We start from the raw sequence: 20,345 nt of genomic DNA, 5'->3' as shown, positions 1-20,345 counted from the left end.
GACAGTGTAGAGGGAGCTTTACTCTGTATCTAACCCCGTGCTGTACCTGTCCTGGGAGTGTTTGATGGGGGACAATGTAGAGGGAGCTTTACTCTGTATCTAACCCCGTGCTGTACCTGTCCTGGGAGTGTTTGATGGGGGGACGGTGTAGAGGGAGCTTTACTCTGTATCTAACCCCGTGCTGTACCTGTCCTGGGAGTGTTTGATGGGGACAGTGTAGAGGGAGCTTTACTCTGTATCTAACCCCGTGCTGTCCCTGTCCTGGGAGTGTTTGATGGGGGGACGGTGTAGAGGGAGCTTTACTCTGTATCTAACCCCGTGCTGTACCTGTCCTGGGAGTGTTTGATGGGGGACAGTGTAGAGGGAGCTTTACTCTGTATCTAACCCCGTGCTGTCCCTGTCCTGGGAGTGTTTGATGGGGGGACGGTGTAGAGGGAGCTTTACTCTGTATCTAACCCCGTGTTGTACCTGTCCTGGGAGTGTTTGATGGGGGACAGTGTCGAGCTTCTTCCCTGCTGCCATTAGACTTTTGAATGGACTTACCTTGCATTAAGTTTATCATTCTCTACATCGTATCTATGACTGTAACACTACATTCTGCACTCTTTCTTTTCCTTCTCTATGAAGAGTATGCTTTGTGTAGTGTGCAAGAAACAATACTTTCACTGTATACGAATACACGTGACAATAATAAATCAAATTCTATTTTACTCTCATGACTTCCCCCAAAGCTTGTCCTTGATGTAAGATCTCTGAACTGAAACGTTATCTCTGTATCTCTCTCTAAAGCTGCTGCTGGACGTGCAGAATCATTTCCAATGTTTCCTGTTTTCCTTCCTTTCCAGCAGCTGCAGTATTTTGAGGTTTGTGTTTGTCTGCGATATTCAGCCCCTCCTTTAAGCTGCAACCTAAAACCTGCCTTTCTGACTAAATTTCTGATCACCTGCCCTCATGTCTCCTTTGGTTTTGTCATTTTGATTACCTTGGGCGGCAAGGTGGCTCAATGGTTAGCACTGCTGCCTCATAGCGCCAGGGACCCAGATTCGATTCCTGGCTTGGGTCTCTGTTGTGTGAACTCTGCATGATCTCCCTGTGTCTGCGTGGGTTTCCTCTTGCAGTCTGAAAGATGTGCTGATTCGATGCATTGGCCATGCTAAATTCTCCCTTAGTGTACCCAAACATGCGCTGGAGTGTGGTGACTAGGGGATTTTCACAGTAACTTCATTGCAGTGTTAATGTAAGCCTACTTGTGACACTAATCAATAAACTTTTAAACTTTACACTCCTGTGAAATGCTTTGGGACGTGTATCACGGGTGCTTTATCAATGCAGATTTTTAGCCTTAACCAAAACATTCAGCTGTCTGTCTTTATTATATGTACATGTAATATTTGTTTCTTTATCAATATTTCCCCATGTGAATTGTGAACTGAATACCACTAGTGGGACTAAGCACATTGTAGCAATTGCTCTGTTCTGTATAAATACAAACAGTTGAAGTTATTATCACACCAATGTGATGATTTGTTTGGATGTAACATTGTTGAATTGTTCATTCCCATCTTTCCTGCAACTCTATATTTTAATCCTTCCAATCAGGTTTGCTCCCTTATCTAAGGAAAGATGCATTGGGAAGACTAAAGTTATTGTTTCTGGCTCTCAGTCTAAGCTCAGTCCTGTAGCTATCAGCTTCATCCCTCTCCCTGGCAACAAATCGAGATTCAGCCAGTCTGCTCAAACCTTGTTGCTATGTTCAATTACAAAATGATCTTCTGACCACATATTCCAAGACTATCAGTTTGACTCTAAGGCTCATCAGCTGGCAAAACCAACATCCAGGCCCTTCTTACCTTTAGTTTTAACTATTCCATTGCTCCCCTGGCCAGCCTCCCATCTTCCACTCTCCAAAACTTAATTCAAAACTCTGCTGTCCTTGTTCCAGTTCACAACAAACCATAATCAATCAAAGAACAATACAGCACAGGAAACAGGCCCTTTGGCCCTCCAAGCCTGCCCTGCTCATGTGCCCAAGTAGACCATTCATTTGTATCCCTCTATTCCCAGTCTGTTCATGTGGCTATCTAGATAAGTCTTAAATGATCCCAGCATCCCCCCCCCTCAACCACCCTGCTTGGCAGCGCATTCCAGGCCCCCACCACCCTCTGTGTAAAATACATCCCTCTGATATCGGAATTGTACCTCGTCCCCCTCACCTTGAACTTGTGGCCCCTTATGTTTGTCACCTCCAACCTGGGAGAAAGCTTCCCTCTGTTCATCCTATCTATACCCTTCATAATTTTATACACCTCTATTAGGTCTCCCCTCATCCTCTGTCTTTCCAGGGAGAACAACCCCAGTTTACCCAATCTCTCCTCATAGCTAAGACCCTCCACACCTGGCAACATCCTTTTCTGTACTCTCTCCAAAGCCTCCACGTCCTTCTGGTAGTGCAGTGACCAGAACTGGATGCAGTACTCCAAACGTGGCCTAACCAACGTTCTACATAGCTGTAACATCATATGCCAACTTTTATACTCTATGCCCCGTCCTATAAAGGCAAGCATGCCATATGCCTTCTTCATCACCTTCTCGACCTGTGCTGCCACCTTAAAGGATCTGTAAACCTGCACACCCAGGTCCATCTGTGTGTCTATACTCCTGATGGTTCTGCCATTTATTGTATAGCCCCCCCAACATTAGATCTACCAAAATGCATCACTTCACATTTATCTGGATTAAATTCCATCTGCTATTTCTCCACCCAATTTTCCAGCTTATCTATATCCTGCTGTATTCTCTGACAACGTTCATCACTATCCGCAACTTCAGCAATCTTTGTGTTGTCCGCAAACTTACTGATCACACCCGCTACATCTTCTTCCAAATCATTTATATATATCACAAATAGCAGAGGTCCCAGTACAGAGCCTGCGGAACACCACTAGTCACGGACCTCCAACCAGAAAAAGACCCCTGCGCTGCTACCCTCTGTCTTCTATGGCCAAGCCAGTTTTCCACCCATCTAGCTAGCTCATCTTTAATCCTGCGAGATTTAACCTTTTGCACTAACCTGCCATGAGGGACTTCGTCAAACGCTTTACTAAAATCCATATAGACGACATCCACGGCCCTTCCTTCGTCAATTGTTTTTGTCACCTCCTCAAAAAACTCAACCAAATTTGGTTGGCATGACCTCCCTTGTACAAAACCTTGCTGTCTATTGCTAATGACATTATTCCGTTCTAAATGCGCATACATCCTATCTCTAAGAATCTTCTCCAACAATTTCCCTACCACAGACATCAGGCTCACTGGCCTATAATACCTGGGTTATCCTTGCTACCCTTCTTAAATAACGGGACCACATTTGCATCCATGTGTTTGTTGACCCAACACTGGGCCTCCTGGTCTGGCAATATCTGATTCAGATTTATTCCTGGCTATCCCCTCCCTATTTTTGTAAGCTCCATCAACTCCAGCTGCCATCTCTGGTATCTCATTAACCTTTCTCTTGAATATATACAATGACTGGGCATCCAGTTTCAACAAGATTTTTAAAAAACCCTACAGCGTAGAAAGAGGCCATCCAGCCCATTGTGTCTGCACCAACTCTGCAAAAGAGCATCCCACCCAGGCCCTCCAAACCGTTCTATCCACATAACCCCGCACATTTATCATGGATAATACACCTAATCTACATATCTTGGGACACCAAGGGGCAATTTAACACAGCCAATCTACATAACTTACAGGTGGCCCAGCAGTTAGCACTGCTGTATCCCAGTACCAGGGACTCAAGTTTGATTCCTGCTTGGGTTCCTGTCTGTGTGGGTTTACTCTAGGCGCACCGGTTTCCTCTCACAGTCTGAAAGATGTGCTGGTTAGGTACATCAGCCAAGCTAAATTCCTCTCCAGTGTTCATGAACAGGTGCCAGAGTGTGGCAACTAGGGGATTTTCACAGTAATTTCATTGTCGTGTTAATATAAGCCTACTTGTGACACTAATAAACTTAAATAAACTTCACATCAAATAGGGGATTTTCGTAGTAACATCATTGCAATGTTAAGGTAAGCCTTACTTGTGACTAATTAAATAAACTTTTTTAAATCTTTAGACTGTGGAAAGAAACTGGAGTACCAGGAGGAAACCCACGCAGACACAGAAAGGACGTGAAACTCCACAAGGTCACCCAAGGCTGGAATCAAACCCAGGTTCCTGGGCACTGTGAGGCAGCAGTGCTAACCGCTGTGCCACCATGCCCCCAAATAAAAGACCATTTCTCATTTTTTAGAACGCCAGGAAACATAAGTCCCTTATTTTTAAAAATGTTTTACTCCATTCTTAAAAGCAAAGTGAACCCATCTCCTGGCCTGCTCCAAAAAAAACACCCAAATTCAAATTGAATCCAATTCACGGTCCCCCACAAGGGAGTTTACAGTTTAGAGACCCAGCTCAGGCTTGATCCCACACTTGACTGCAGCCATACGCTTTCTACACTGAATTGTAGTAAGAGAGACAGCTGAATGAATGGAGCTGGGATGGAAGGGCCGAGCTCGATGACGTAGAGAGTTAAAGCCCCACTCTCCACCAGTCACAGCCGCTGCTGGGGACCGGCCAATCAGACCGCGGCGATCTCGGAGGGTGGCTCCTTCTGCCCGCCCCCCTTCTTTCAACAAGGCGAGCGGTGATTGGCAGCAGTAAGCAAGGCGGCCTCTGATTGGCGGCATGCGGATGGCGCGCGTCACAGAAGGAGGAGACGAAAAGAAGAAGAAAAACAAAGATGGCGGCGTGAGGCTGCGCTTTTCCCCTCCCCCATCCCCCCGGCGTGCCTCTCAGCGAGCAGTAGCGCACAAATACACCATTTACCTCAGAAAATACACCGCAAACCCACTCTCATTCAAACCACAACTTTTTCAAGAAACGTTTTTTGTGCGGAAAAAATATCGCCGATCGTGTGGTTTTTTTTTCTTTTTTTCCTCTACACATATTAAAAAATTAAGATGTCGGCGGTGGAGGAGAGAGAGCCGGTGCCCGCGGCTTCCTCAGCGGCAGCGGGAGGAGGAGGAGCGGCGATGATGATGGCGGCGGCGGCGGCCTCGGGCCCCTCCGACCCGCTGCACCCGGCGGCGGCGGTGGCCCAGGCCCAGGAGCTCAACCACCCGGAGCTGGAGGAAGGGCCGAGCTCCAAGAAGCGGGCCCGGCTGGAGGCCGAGTCGGCGGCCGGCTCGGGGTCGGGCTCGGCGGGCGGTGGCGCGGCAGGCGGCGCGGCGGCCGGGGCCAAGGCTGGCGTGGAGCACAAGCTGGAGGAGAGGCTGTACTCGGTGCTGTGCTGCACCGTGTGCCTGGACCTGCCCAAAGCTTCAGTCTACCAGGTACACCAGGGCAGGGAGGGGAGGGAAAGACCGGGGCCAGTGCGGTAAACAGACTGTACCTGCAATAAATACCGAAAATAACCATTAAATCCTTCATTATAACCCCCTTCTCATCAATGTACAAGGACAGGCTCTACTACCTGACTGTACTGTTCTATATATGTATATATGTGTGTTATAGTTTAAAATGTATAAATGTTATTTAATACATATTAGATATAAAATATTGTCATCATGGGGTTTTGCAACACTTCACAGAGCACTGTTAAAGATCATTTGGCAATATTGTGTCTGAGCCTTTGTACAAATCTCCTATGTGGTTATGTTTTATAAGTGTGATTGAGATAATCACATGTAAAATGTGGTCACATAACTGCAATCATCTTTTTTTTTCATTTGTGCACATGTATGTAGGTGTGTCGGTGCCTTATCTGGATCCTGGGAATTGTCTGAAGAGCTGAGGAGGGATGGATGTCTTGGGGTGGGGATGGGATGGTGTATCGGTGTGTCATTTGGGATCCTGGGGAATTTTGTCGTGAAAGATGGAGCATTGACATTCTGACCAAAACTGGCACCTTAATGCGTTTCACTCCTTGCGGCTGTTATCTGCCAAAGAGGCAGATTGACCCTATCTAGCATATATATGTATGTGTGTGCGATTGTGCCAGAATATAGGAAATCTCAGAAATAAAGACACTGTTGCTAATCCAATTCTGGACGCACAGCACAGTGGGGCTGTTTGATTTTTTTTCTTGCAGTTATTGCAAAAAAACAGTCTGTTCCTGACATACAAGAGGGCAGACCTGGCATCACCATGTTACTGTTTTATGTAGCTTTACTGTTGGTTGTGATATTGGATTGAAGCATGAGGATGGTTGAGTTCTCTGAGCCTCTCCCTCTAAACAAAAGTGAAGGATGTAATCGATACTCAATTGTATGTTCTTTAGGTGGGTAAGAGAAGGTTCAAAGCTATTTCAGTCTCAGACTGATACCTCAAGGTTTACAACCTTGCTTCTGAACCTTTTTGCCAAAGGTCCTTTTAAATCATTCACAACCATCAATTATTCATTCTAACTGTGTTAAACATAGTTATATTCTGGTAGAATTTTTTTAAAAAAGGTGTCTTTCTCTAAATGTGTTTTTATTAATAAAGCATATTTTGTTCATTAGGATAAACATCACAATTATGTGATCCCACTTTAAGCACAGCTGCTGTTTCTGGACTTGTATGGATGTTCACAGTTCCCTTAATTAGATATTGATTCAGGGGCTTGGTGTGATGGGGAATCTATCCTTGACAGAGAACAATGTCACCACCACAAAGCATTAGATTTTTAAACTTGTTCCAGTAAAATTGAAAGGCCACTATCAAGGAGGGAGGCAATATTTTCTCATTCCTGAAAAGAATGGGGAGAAATGTAAATCAAGGGAGTTCTCGCTTGTTGAAGATTGTTGTTTCATTGGCACCTCTCAGTTTCGATCCAAACTGCAGCAATTCTGAAGCAGTACTGCATCAGACATTCTGAACACTTCAATTACATGCCGTATTATTAACCCTGTCCCACATGGCAACATCGCAACAAAACCCGATACCATCAAGATTGTAGTTATTTTAAATTTCTAAAAAATCTTTGTTTAAAAAGAATGCACTATAAATCTTTCAATTGCTCTGTTCGATTTTTAAAGAGATTTTCAGAAAAAAAAACAGTCATCATCTGGTGTGTATGTGTGCGCGCACAGGCGTGTGCTTCCTGGCAATCCTAGAGTTTAAAGTGTTAAACTAGTAATGGGATTGGAGGCAGGGCTGTACTGCCTGTCTGAATCCATGGGGGAAAAGGAGGAAATGAAAGGAACTGTCACTGTATTGGAAGCAAACGCTGGTACTCCACACTGCAGTCAAAATGCCATCCTGTGATTGTGTGAAGCATTTCAGAGGCTGAGGTAAAATAATGTAGATGGAGAACTGCTTGCTTTCATGAGATTTGCTTGAGGCTTGTATCTTGTTCATTTAGGTGACACCTGCACTAGGATACGTTTTATATTGGAGGATCAGGTCAAGGTGTTTGTTTATATTTAACTATTGTGGTTAGTAAAATAATGTTCCTGGAGGAGGGTCTTCCATGATGCTGTACTTCCTAGCCTCTCCCCATCATTTATCTTCCATCTTGTCTTCTCTAGGTTTGACCAGAAGAATTTAAAATTGGCATTAGCCAGCCTCAAATTTTGCATGTGCTGTTAGTTTGTTCATTGGATTATTGTAAAATAAAACTAGGTGGTGCAATTTCATTCCTGATGTTAGAAGTTTGACATTGAACGTGCAGGTGTGAATACCAGTAGGTTATGAAAGTAAATCAGGAACGTGTGCTTAAAAATAGCACAACAAAGCTTTGCATTGTTATGACAGCAGTGTCCCATCTTTCAAGGGTGATCATTCAAGTTTGACTAACCGGCCATTTTGTACAATCTTACCCAGTAGTAGAATTAAAATATTTCCAAAAAACAGCTCTGCAGCAAGTTACAATTCGTTCAACTCTAAATACAGCTGGCACTCATTAGCATTCTTGCCCTAGCCGTTTACTGGAGGATTTGTGACGTCTGCTAGCAGCTACCAGTAATCTCTTTTATTTTTAAAAGTTAACCCGATATGCTTTGATCATAACTGGGTTGATGTAATAATGGAATAGAAAATGTGGATACAGAAGTCATTCAAGTCAATATATAAGTTATTGTAATGTATCAAGGCATTCCAAGGCACCTCATTGGGACATTATCAAACAAAATTTGACACCAAGCCACACAAAGGTAATGTAGGAGAGGTTAGAGGTAGGTTTTGTTTAACCAGAGTTTGGGGACTAGACAGCTGAAGCTGTCACTGCCAGTGGTGATCTTTAAAAATAAGAGACAAGGAGTCAGATTGGAGCATTGCAGAAATTGCAGTGGGATGTTTGTAGGGCTCGAGGAGATTAAAGAGATGGACAAGAACATAGAGGGCATTTAAAAACAGTGGTGCAAATAGGGGAGGTGTCGGTGTAGTGGTATTGTCACTGGACTCATAATCCAGACACCACTGTTTTTAAATGCCCTCTATGTTCTTGTCCATCTCTTTAATCTCCTCGAGCCCTACAAACATCCCACTGCAATTTCTGCAATGCTCCAATCTGACTCCTTGTCTCTTATTTTTAAAGATCACCACTGGCAGTGACAGCTTCAGCTGTCTAGTCCCCAAACTCTGGTTAAACAAAACCTACCTCTAACCTCTCCTACATTACCTTTGTGTGGCTTGGTGTCAAATTTTGTTTGATAATGTCCCAATGAGGTGCCTTGGAATGCCTTGGTATTGTCACTGGACTCATAATCCAGACACCCAGGGAACCTGGGAATTAAAAGTCTTAATGAAGTTGAAATTTGCATTCAGTAAAAATATGGAATTAAAAGTCTAATGACCATGAGATTACCAACTGTCATAAAATCCATCTGGCCGCTAATATCCTTTAGGAAAGGGAAACTGCCATCCTTACATGGTCTGGTCTACATGTGATTCCAGACCCACAGCAACATGGTTGACTCTTAACTAAATGGTCTGGCAAGCTACTCAGTTGTATTCGACCACTACAGATGGAACGAAAAAGAATGAAACTGGACACACCACCTAGCATTGACCTCGGCACCAGAAATCATGACAGCAAACTCAACTGTGTTGACCCTGCAACATCTTTACTAATGTCTGGGGACTTGTGTGAAATTAGGAGCGCTGTCTTACAGACTAGTCAAGCAATAACCTGGCATAGTCATTCTCACAGAATCATACCTTACAGATAAAGTACCAGACACCACCAACGCTACTCTTGGGTATGTCCTGTCTAACCAGCAAGACAGCCCAGCATAGGTGATGACACAGTGTTATACCGTTGGGAGGGAGTTGCCCTGGGAATCCTCAACATCGACTCCGGACCCCTTGAAGTCTCATGGTCCAGGTCAAACACAGGCAAGAAAACCAGCTGGTACCATGTACTATCCCCCCTGAGTTGAGTACCACCTGGAGGAAGCACAGGGTGGCAAGGGACCAGAACGTACTCTAGGTGGGGAATTTTCATAGACTCCCTACAGTGCAAAATGATGCCTTCCAGCTCATCGAGTCTGCACCAACTCTTCCACCCAGACCCTCCACTCCACCCTGAGGATGCCTAGGGCACAATATATTTTGGTTGGGGGACTTCAGTGTCCATCAAGAATGGCTCAGTAGTACCACCACAGAGCCAGCTGGCAGGATCCTAAAGTGTGGAGATGCCTCACTTGGACTGGGGTAAATACAGTAAGAAGTCTCTCAACATCAGGTTAAAGTTCAACAGGTTTATATGGTAGCAAAAGCCACTAGCTTTTGGAGCACTGCCCCTTCATCGGGTGAGTCACCTGATGAAGGGGCAGCGCTCCGAAAGCTAGTGGCATACCAAAAAGGTGTGTCAACCTGATGAAACTGCAAAATAGACTATTTGCATGCCAAACAGTATAAACAGCAAGTAATAAAGATCTAAATGATCCCACAAATATCAAATCAGGTCTAAGCCCTGTAGTCCTGCTACATGGAATCATAGAATCCCTACAGTGCAGAAGGAGACCATTTGGACTATCGAGTCTGCACTGGCCACAATCCCACCCATACCCTATTCCCTTAATCCCACGCATTTACTCTCTCATTTTCTGACAGGGTTAATTTAGCATCAACAATCAACCTAACCCAGACATCTTTGGACTATGGGAGGAAACCGGAGTAATCGGAGGAAACTCATGCAGACGTGGAGAGAATGTGCAAACTCCACACACTGACCCAAAGTTGTAATTGAACCCGGGTCCCTGGCACTGAAGCAGCAGCGCTGACCACTGTGCTGTCCATCCAGCATTTAATGGTGGCTGACAAATAAGCAATTCACTGGAGGAGGAGGAGGCTCCACACACATCCCCATCCTCAGTGATGGAGGAGCCCAGCACATCAGTGAACAGATAAAACTGAAACATTCACCACAATCGGCTGTTGAGTGTCAAGTGGTTTGATCTATCTTAGCCTCCTCCGGAGATCCCCCAGCATCATATTTGATTCACTCCATGTGATATCAAGAAACAGCTGAAGGCACTGGATACAGCGAAGGTTCTGGGCCCTGATAATCTGGCAATAGACTGAACTCCATAACTTGCAGTGCCCTTAGCCAAGTTGTTCCAATACAGCTACCACGCTGGCATTTACTCGACAATGTGGAAAATTGCCCAGTATGTCCATTCCACTAAAGTAGGACAGAACCAATCCAGCCAACCAGCAGTCTACTCTTGATCATCAAAAGAAGTGATGGAGGTGTTCTCCATAGTGTTATGAAGCAGCATTTACTCAGCAGTAACTTGCTGACTTCTGAATGAGTTCTGCCAGGGCCACTCAGCCCCTGAACTCATTACAGCGTTAGTTCAAACTTGGGCAAAAGAGCTGAATGCAAGGTGAGGTGAGATTGCCTGCCTTGACATCAAGTTGCCATTTGATCAAGTGTGGCCTTGGAGCCTAGAGCCCAAGGAAAACTGGAGTAATTGGGAATTGGGGAAAATTGGTTGGAATCATATCTAGCACAAAGGAAGATAGTTGTTGTTATGAAGTTAATCACCTTGGTCCCATCACTGAGTGAGCCCAACCATCTACTGCTGCTTTATCAGTGACCTTTCTCTGTTACAATGTCAAATGTGGGGATGTGTGCAATGTTCAGCACCATTCTCAGCTCCTCAGTTACTGAAGCAGTCCATGCACGTATGTAGCAAGACCAGACAACAGTCTGACTTGGGCTGATAAGTAGCAAGTAACATTCATGGCACAAATGCCAGGCGATGAGCATCTCCGATGAGAGAAAATCAGCCATCTCCCTTTGACATTATCATCACTGAATCTCCCATTATCAATATGCTGGAGTTTGCCATTGACCAGAAACTGAACTGGACTAGTCATATAGATACTGTGGCTGCCAGAACAGATCAAAGGCTGCGAATTCTGTGGCAAGTAACTTGCTTCCTGACTCCCCAAAGCCTGTCCATCTACAAAATACATCAGGAGTGTGATGTAATAGTCTCCACTTACACTTAAGTTCAATACCATCCAGGACAAAGCAGACTGCTTGGCACACCACCTTCAACATTCGCTGTCTCCATGGCCGACACACAGTGGCAATGTTCCATGAAAGAATAAAAGAAGGATGCATCTGCCCTTGACAGTATTGATGGGTGACCACTGCTCAGGTCTTGTGGAGACAAAGCCCATCTTCACCAGAGAATATAAATCGTTGTGTTGTATGGCACTACTGTCGTGCAAAATAGATTAGATTCAGTACAGATCTAGCAGCTCAAAACTGAACATCCAAGAGGTGCTATCAACACAATTGGTCAGCCATGATCTGTAACCTCAGCCCAGTGTATTCCTCATTCTACCATTACCGTCAAGTCAAGGAATGCAGGAGAGCTTCCCAGGGGCAACACCAGGCATACCTAAAAATGAGGTGTCAACCTGCTGAAGCTACAACATAGGTATGTCTTGTCCACAAACAACAGGACAAATCCAATCTGGCTGACAACTACCCCATCAATCTAACTTCAGTGTCTTTTGCTTAAATAAAGGAGACTACAAAGGGAAGAGGGAAGAGTTGGCTAAGGTAGATTGGGAGCAAAAACTTTATAGTGGGACAATTGAGGAACAGTGGAGGACTTTCAAAGCAATCTTTCACAGTGCTCAGCAAAAGTATATACCAGTGGTAAGGAAGGACTGTGGGAAAAGAGATAATCAGCCATGGATATCTAAGGAAATAAAGGAAGGTATCAAATTGAAAGAAAATGCATACAAAGTGGCAAAGAATGGTGGGAACCTAGAAGATTGGGAAATCTTTAAAAGTCAGCAGAAAGCTACAAAAAAAGCTACAAAGAAAAGTAAGATGGATTATGAGAGTAAACCAACTCAGAATATAAAAGCAGCAAAAGTTTCTACAAATATATGAAACGAAAAAGAGTGGCTAAAGTAAACATTGGTCCATTAGAGCAGGGGTCTCCAAACTACGGCTTGTGGGCCACATCTGGCCCGCAGCAGGCCACATCCAGATTGGAGTTTGGAGACCGCTGCATTAGAGGATGAGAAGGTGGATGTATTAACTGGAAATGAGAAAATGACTGAGGCATTGAACAGGTGTTTTGTGTCAGTCTTCACAGTGGAAGACACAAATAACATGCCAAAAATTGACACTAAGGCTATGGCAGGTGAGAATCTAGAAACTATCATTATCACGAAAGAGGTAGTGTTGGGCAAGTTAATGGGGGCTAAAGGTAGATAAGTCTCCTAGCCCTGATGGAATGCATTCCAGGGTACTAAAAGAGATGGCAGGGGAAATAGCAATGTACTAGTGTAATTTACCAAAATTTGCTGGACTCTGGGGGTGGTTCCTGCAGATTGGACAACAGCAAATGTGACGCCACTGTTTAAGAAAGGCGGTAGACAAGGCAGGTAACTATAGCTTAACTTGTATAGTAGGGAAAATGCTTGAATCTATCATCAAGGAAGAAATAGTGAGACATCTGGATATAAATTGTCCCATTGGTAAGACGCAGTGTGGTTCATGAAGAGAAGGTTATGTTTAACTAATTCATTGGGATTCTTTGAGAATATTTCATATGCAATGGACAATGGGGAACTTGTGGATGTGGTGTATCTGGATTTCCAGAAGGCATTTGACAAGGTGCCACACCACAGACTGCTACATAAAATAAAGGTTCACGGTGTTACGGGTAACATATTAGCATGGATGGGGGATTGGTTAACTAACAAAGCAAAGAGTGGGGGTAAAGGAGCGTTTTTCTAGTTGGCGATCAGTGACTAGTGGTGTGCCTCAGGGATTGGTGTTGGGACTACAATTGTTTACGATTTACATAGATGATTTGGAGTTGGGGACCAAGTGTAGTGTGTCAAAATTCACAGATGACACTAAGATGGTGGCAGAGCAAAGTGTGTAGAGGACACTGAATGCCTGCAAAGGGATATAGATAGTCTAAGTGAGCAGGTGAGGGTCTAGCAGATGGAGTACAATGTTGGTAAATGTGAGGTCATTCATTTTGCTAGGAATAACAGCAAAATGGACTATTATTTAAATGGTAAAAAATTGCAGTATGCTGCTGTGCAGAGGGACCTGGGTGCCCTGCTGCAGGAATCTCAAGGAGTTGGTTTGCAGGTGTAGCGGATAATTAAGAAGGCAAATGGAATTTTGTCCTTCATTGCTAGAGGGATGGAGTTTAAAAACAGCCAGGTTATATTGCAACTGTATAAGGTGCTGGTGAGGCCACATCTGGAGTACTGTGTATGGTTTTGCTCTCCTTTCTTGAGAAAGGATATACTGGCACTGGAGGGGGTGCAGAGGAGATTCACTAGGTTGATTCTGGAGTTGAGAGGGTTGGCTTATGAGGAGAGACTGAGTAGACTGGGGTTATATTCATTGGAATTCAGAAGAATGAGGGGAGTTCTTATAGAAACATATAAGGTTATTAAGGGAATAGATAAGATAGAAGCAGGGAAGTTGTTTCCCCTGGCAGGAGAAACTAGAACAAGGGGGCATAGCCTCAAAATAAGGGGAAGCAGATTTGGGACTGAGTTGAGGAGGAACTTGTTCACACAAAGGGTTGCGAATCTGTGGAATTCCCTGCCCAGTGAAGCAGTTGAGGCTATCTCATTGAGTGTTTTTAAGGCAAGGATAGATAAATTTTTGAACAGTAAAGGAACTAAGGGTTATGATGAGCGGGCGGGTAAGTGGAGCTGAGTCCACGAAAAGATCAGCCATGATCTTATTGAATGGTGGAGCAGGCTCGAGGGCCAGATGGCCTACTCCTCCTAATTCTTATGTTTTTAAATCACCAACAAGTGACGAAAAGTGTCACAGTCAAAATTATCAAGCTGTGCTTTTATTTGTGGAACATAACTGTCGCTGGCTGGTCAGCATTTATTGCCCATCCCTAGTTGTTCGAGGTGGTGGTGGTGAGCTGCCTTCTTGAAACACTGCAGTCTCTGTTCTGTGAGTTGGCCCACAATGCAATTAGGGAGGGTGTTCCAGGATTTTAACTAGTGACTATGATGGAATAGCTATATATTTTCCAAATCAGCATAGTGAATGGCTTGGAGGAGAAAATCCCCACCTGCAAGTTCTCAAGTATCTGCTGCTCTTGTTCTTCTAGATTGCAGTGGTTGTGGGCTTGGAAGGTGCTGTCTAAGGATCTTTGGTGAATTGTTGCAGTGCATCTTGTAGATAATACACACTGCAGATACTGAGCATTGGTGGTGACGGGAATGGATGTTGTGGGTGTGGTGCCAACCAAGCAGGGCTGCTTTGCCCTGGATGGCTTAGACAGCAATAACGTGCTCACTGGGCAAAAGAGAAGTTCAAGAGGTGAGGTGATAGTGATTGACCCTCAACATTAAGGCAGCATTTGACCTAATATGGCATCAAGGAGCACGAGCAAAATGGGAACTAGGGTGGTACAGAAAATCCTCACTGGACAAAGAACAGGCCCTTCAGCCCACCAAGCCTGCACCAATCACATCCCAAGTAGAACAACCGCCTGTATCCCTCTATTCTCCACCTGTTCTTGTTTATCCAGCTATATCTTGCATGTTGCTAATATTTCTGCCTCAACCACCTTACTTGGGAGTGCATTCCAGGCCCCCACTACCCTCTGTAAAACAATTTCTTTACTGAACCTTTCCTCCGTTACATTCAACTTGTAATTGTCATTTCTGCCCTGGGAAAAAGCTTCCAACTGTTCACCTTATCTATGTCCCTCATAATTCTATAAACTTTTATCAGGTTGCCTCTCAATCTCTTTTTTTTTGGGAGATCAATCCCAGTTTAGTGAATCTGTCCTCATAGTTAATACCCTCCAAAGCCTGTCCAACTTTTTGGTAGTGTGGCTACCAGAATTGGCCACCAGTGTTCCAAATGTGGCAAACCATCCAGGAAGGCAAATGGGATGCTGGCCTTTATAGCGAGGGGGATTGAATTTAAAAGCAGGGAGGTCTTGCTGCAACTGTACAGGGCACTGGTGAGGCCGCAGCTGGACTACTGTGTGCAGTTTTGGTCGCCGCACTTGTGCAAGGATATTTTGGCCTTGGAGGGAGTGCAGAGGAGGTTCACTAGGCTGATACCGGAGATGAGGGGGTTGGACTATGAAGAGAGGCTGAATAGACTGGGTTTGTACTCGGAGTTTAGAACGATGAGGGGGGATCTTATAGAGACGGATAAGATAATGAAGGGGATGTATAGGGTAGAGGTAGAGAGATTCTTCCTGCTCAGAAAGGACAGCAGGACTAGAGGGCACAGCCTCAAGATAAAGGGGGGGCAGTTTAGAACGGAGTTGAGGAGGAACTTCTTCACTCAAAGGGTGGTGAATCTCTGGAATTCTCTGCCCGTTGAGGTGGTGGAGGCTACCTTGCTAAATATATTTAAGACACGGGTAGATAGGTTTTTGGTAGGCAAGGGAATTAAGGGTTATGGGGAGAAAGCGGGAAAGTGGAACTGATCCACTTCAGATCAGCCATGATCTTATTGAATGGTGGGGCAGGCTCGAAGGGCTAGATGGCCTACTTCTGCTCCTATTTCTTATGTTCTTATAAACTGTAACATAACATGCCAACTTTTATACTAATGGCTGATGAAGGCAAGCATGTCATGCTTTTTCCACTACCTTTTCTACTTGTACTGCCACTTTTTTAAGGGTCTGTGGACCTGTACTTGCAGATCTCTGTCGCTATGCTCATTCTGCCATTTATTTTGTAGCTCTCACCTGAATTGGATCCACAATGTATCACCTCACATTTGTCCAAAATTGGTTTCATACACAGCGTTGAGGAAGTTAGTTGTGGTTATTGGTCGTCACCGCTTCTGTGCATTGCTGCAGGAATTCCTCTGGGTCACGATACCCACACTCCATGAAGAGAAAAGCATGTTTTAGGAAGCACGTCAAGTTCTTGAGATTGACTACAATTGCTAGAATGGTATTCGGAATGAGGCATACACATGTTGAGTGTAAAGAGACCAGGGTTGTTCTCCTTTTAGCAGCGAAGCTTAGGGGAGTTTGGTTGATGAAGCCAGGAGATACTGGATCTACTGACGGGGCACAGGTTGAAAATTGATGAGAACCAGGGGAGAGATGAAAATTTGTTTTTGTGCATCAAGTTTTGATCTAGAATTCACTAGACAGAAAGCTGATTGAGTAGATTTGATAGTAACTTTCAAAAAGGAGTTGAATGAACACTTTAAAAGGAATTAAGAACATAAGAAATAGGAGTAGGAGTAGGCCATCCAGCCCTTCGAGCCTGCCCCGCCATTCAATAAGATCATGGCTGATCTGTCGCTGCTCAGTTCCACTTTCCCGCCCTCTCCCCATAACCCTTAATCCCCTCTCCTATCAAAAACCCATCAATCCGCTTCTTAAAAATATTTAGCGAGGCAGCCTCCACCACTTCAACGGGCAGAGAATTCCAGAGATTCACCACCCTTTGAGTGAAGAAGTAACTCCTCAACTCCGTTCTAAACCGCCCCCCCCCTTTATCTTGAGGCTGTGCCCCCTAGTCCTACTGTCTTTTTTGAGCGGGAAGAGTCTTTCCACCTCTATCCTATCCATCCCATTCATCATCTTATACGTCTCAATGAGATCTCCCCTCATTCTTCTAAACTCTAATGAGTACAAGCCCAGTTTATTCAGCCTCTCCTCATAGCTCAACCCCCTCAACTCCGGTATCAGCCTAGTAAACCTAGGCAAAAGGCGGGGAATTATAGGCCGGTTACTTTAACGTCTGTGGTAGGTAAAATGTTAGAATCTGTCATTAAGGAGGAAATTGCAAGGCATCTTGAAGGGAATTGCTTGATAGAGCAGACGCAGCACGGTTTCATTAAAGGGAAGTCGTGTCTGACAAATTTACTGGAGTTCTATGAGGAGGTGTCTAGGGCGGTGGATAGAGGAGAGCCGGTGGATGTGGTCTTTCTAGATTTTCAGAAGGCGTTTGACAAAGTACCTCACAAGAGGTTATTGCAGAAGGTCGAGGGACATGGAGTTGGGGGTAGGGTGTTAGCGTGGATAGAGGATTGGTTGTCAAATAGGAGGCAGAGAGTGGGGGTCAACGGGTGCTATTCGGATTGGCGGATGGTGACTAGTGGAGTGCCCCAGGGGTCGGTGCTGGGGCCTCAGCTTTTTACCATTTATATAGATGATCTGGAGGAGGGAACCGAGTGTAGAGTGTCGAAATTTGCTGATGACACCAAGATTGGGGGAACGGCAAATTGTGCGGAGGGAGTGGAGAGTCTGCAGAAGGATCTAGATAGGCTGGGCGAATGGGCCAGGAAATGGCAAATGGAATTTAATGTTGGCAAGTGTGAGGTGGTCCACTTTGGTAGGAAGAATGGTAGGAAGGACTATTACTTACGTGGCGAAAAACTGCAGCAGGCGACGATGCAGAGGGACCTCGGTGTCCTTGTGCATGAGTCGCAAAAACCCAGCTTGCAGGTGCAACAGGTGGTCAGGAAGGCGAATGGGATGCTGGCCTTCATAGCGAGGGGGATTGAATATAAAAGTAGGGAGGTCTTGCTGCAGCTGTATAGGGCATTGGTGAGGCCACAACTGGAGTACTGTGTGCATTTTTGGGCGCCGCACCTGCGCAAAGATATTTTGGCCTTGGAGGGAGTGCAGAGGAGGTTTACTAGGTTGAATTATTTGAAGGGCTATGGGACAAATTGGATCACATCTTCAAAAAGTTGATGCACACAGTGGACTGAACCTACTCTCTGCGTTGTATCGTTCTACAATAGGTGTGTGGAGCAGCAGGTAGACGTCAGCAAATTCCTGAGCTTGGGACCTGGATGGCTCAAAGGCACAGCTGCTAAAGGTGAGGCCTTGGGAATATGGGTATGGGTAAACTTAAGGAAGTGCAGAGATCTTGGAGTGTTTTGGGGCTCTGAGGTTAGAGATAGGAAGGGATGAGGTCATGAAGGCCTGTGAATAGTGGGATGGTAATTTTAAATTTGATGTTTTGCTGGATTGAGAACTAATGTACACCGGGACGCACGGGGGAATTTCATGGTAACTTCATTGCAGTGTTAACATAAGCCTTACATATGACTAATTAATAAACTTTAAGGGTTGATGGTTAAGCAGTCACCATCCAGGCAAGTTATCTACCACTTGTCACCTGTAACCTATTTCCATGTACTCACCGCTGTCCCAGTAGACACACTCTTCAATCATTGTGTATTTTGTACACAGACAAATGTTTTGAGCAGCTGTTTCTCTAGTTCAAAATATTGTAGAGCAACTGTGTGGCACTGTTTGAATGTGGAGATCAGCATTTTATACTAGAGTGCTGCCTCTGCTCAGCATGAACTGATAGTCCCAAAAGGATGTTATTAAACTAGAAAGAGTACAGAAAAGATTTACTAGGGTGCTATCGGGACTTGGTGGTTTGAGTTGTAAGGAGAGGCTGGATAGACTGGGATTTTTTTCCCTGGAATGTAGGTTTAGGAGTGATCTTATAGCGGTCTATAAAATAATGAGGGGCATAGATAAGGTAGGTAAATAGTCAACATTTTTTTTTCCAAAGGTAGGGGAGTCTAAAACTAGAGGGCACAGGTTTAAAGGGAGAGGGGCAATTTTTTCACAGAGGGTAGTGAGTGCCTGGAATGAGCTGCCAGAGGCAGTAGTAGAGACGGGTACAATTTTGGCTTTTAGGAAGCATTGAGACAGTTATATGGGTTAGACGTGAGTGGCATGGGCCAAATGCTGGCAATTGTAAAAACTGGGCAGCATGGACAAGTTGGGCCAAAGAGCCTGTTTCCATGCTGTAAACCTCTCTGACCTCTAAATCACCCCCTAGTTAGTTGTTAGTTTGCTTGAATTATTTGCTACTTTTTCAGTAATGAGGTGAGAGATTGGTGTAAATATTGATGGCAAAAGCATATCTAATTTTTAAATTCATTTATTTTGTGAAATGCACGTGTAGATCTATCTTGTGGTGCAGTGGGTAGCATCCTTAACTTTGAAACAAAGTTCCTGGTCTGAATCCCACTCCAGGATTTGATGGCCTCAAAGTGCAACCATAACATGGCCAAACAGATTGATTATCAACCTGCAAATCCATCCAACATGCTTATGGCAGGTGATGAAAGGTGTGGCCTCCTGGTCACCCTGCATAAGGCAATGGCAAATCACTGCGGTAGCTTGGCAAACATAATCAAGGGCATGGAAGTAGATGATTGTTGATGCCCTCTTAGGACATGATACCTGAAAAGAACGGTTTGCAGCCACCAAGCAAAGACTGGAGATTTCTCTAAAGTATTTTTATTATGTTCTATTTTCATATTGTTACTTTGAACACTGGACTCACACATGGTTTGTCATAGTTTATGAAACTATTGGGGTTTTCTTAGGTGAGTTCGTCACTCATGCTTATGTTATCGCAATGCTTGCGAGTATGCACTTCAAAAGTGGCAATTACTAATCAACTACAGCCCTTAGTGCAAGAGTTTAATGCTTTTTAAGAATGTAAATTGGACCATGTTACATGATCACAGAGGAATGCAAGGGAAAAGCTAAGAAAAATCTAAAAGGGCATTGCTGAATAAAACAGGAACCTGTTGTATTCAGCAAATGGTCCATTTACTGCTGCTAACAGCTGAAGGGAAAGCAGTCTCGAGGGAGTGGTTGTTTCTGCTGTCAGATGAGCTGCGTTGTTTACATCACCAAGCTACTGCTAGAATGGACTCCTTTTGGTCATCAGCACTGTAATATAAACACAGCTTGTGCGTTTTATGTATTATGTTTAGATGGGAATGCTGTCACATAATTTCTTTAGGTTAAAAGCTAAGAAGTGCTGTGTGGTACTTGGAGTTAATTATATGGAATTACATAAAGTTTATGGCATAAAAACAGAC

The 20,345-nt window shown here is 44.4% G+C and overlaps 1 protein-coding gene across 2 annotated transcripts in view; it reads left to right on the top strand.

Moving 5' to 3' along the window:
- Nucleotides 1-4,782: 4,782 nt before the first annotated feature.
- Nucleotides 4,783-20,345, top strand: part of zftraf1 (zinc finger TRAF-type and ring finger containing 1) — a 144,326-nt gene continuing 128,763 nt past the window's right edge. For both annotated transcript variants that reach the window (XM_080214048.1, XM_080214039.1), the window contains exon 1: nt 4,783-5,373. In XM_080214048.1, the coding sequence (XP_080070174.1) occupies nt 5,002-5,373 (372 nt within the window). In that variant the 5' untranslated portion in view covers nt 4,783-5,001. The remainder of the gene's footprint in view (nt 5,374-20,345) is intronic.

The sequence above is a fragment of the Carcharhinus amblyrhynchos genome, chromosome 2 (assembly GCF_965287045.1).
Source record: "Carcharhinus amblyrhynchos chromosome 2, sCarAmb.v2.hapA, whole genome shotgun sequence".
NCBI classification, from domain to species: Eukaryota; Metazoa; Chordata; class Chondrichthyes; order Carcharhiniformes; family Carcharhinidae; genus Carcharhinus; species Carcharhinus amblyrhynchos.
This window is presented reverse-complemented; position numbering and strand designations above follow the sequence as displayed.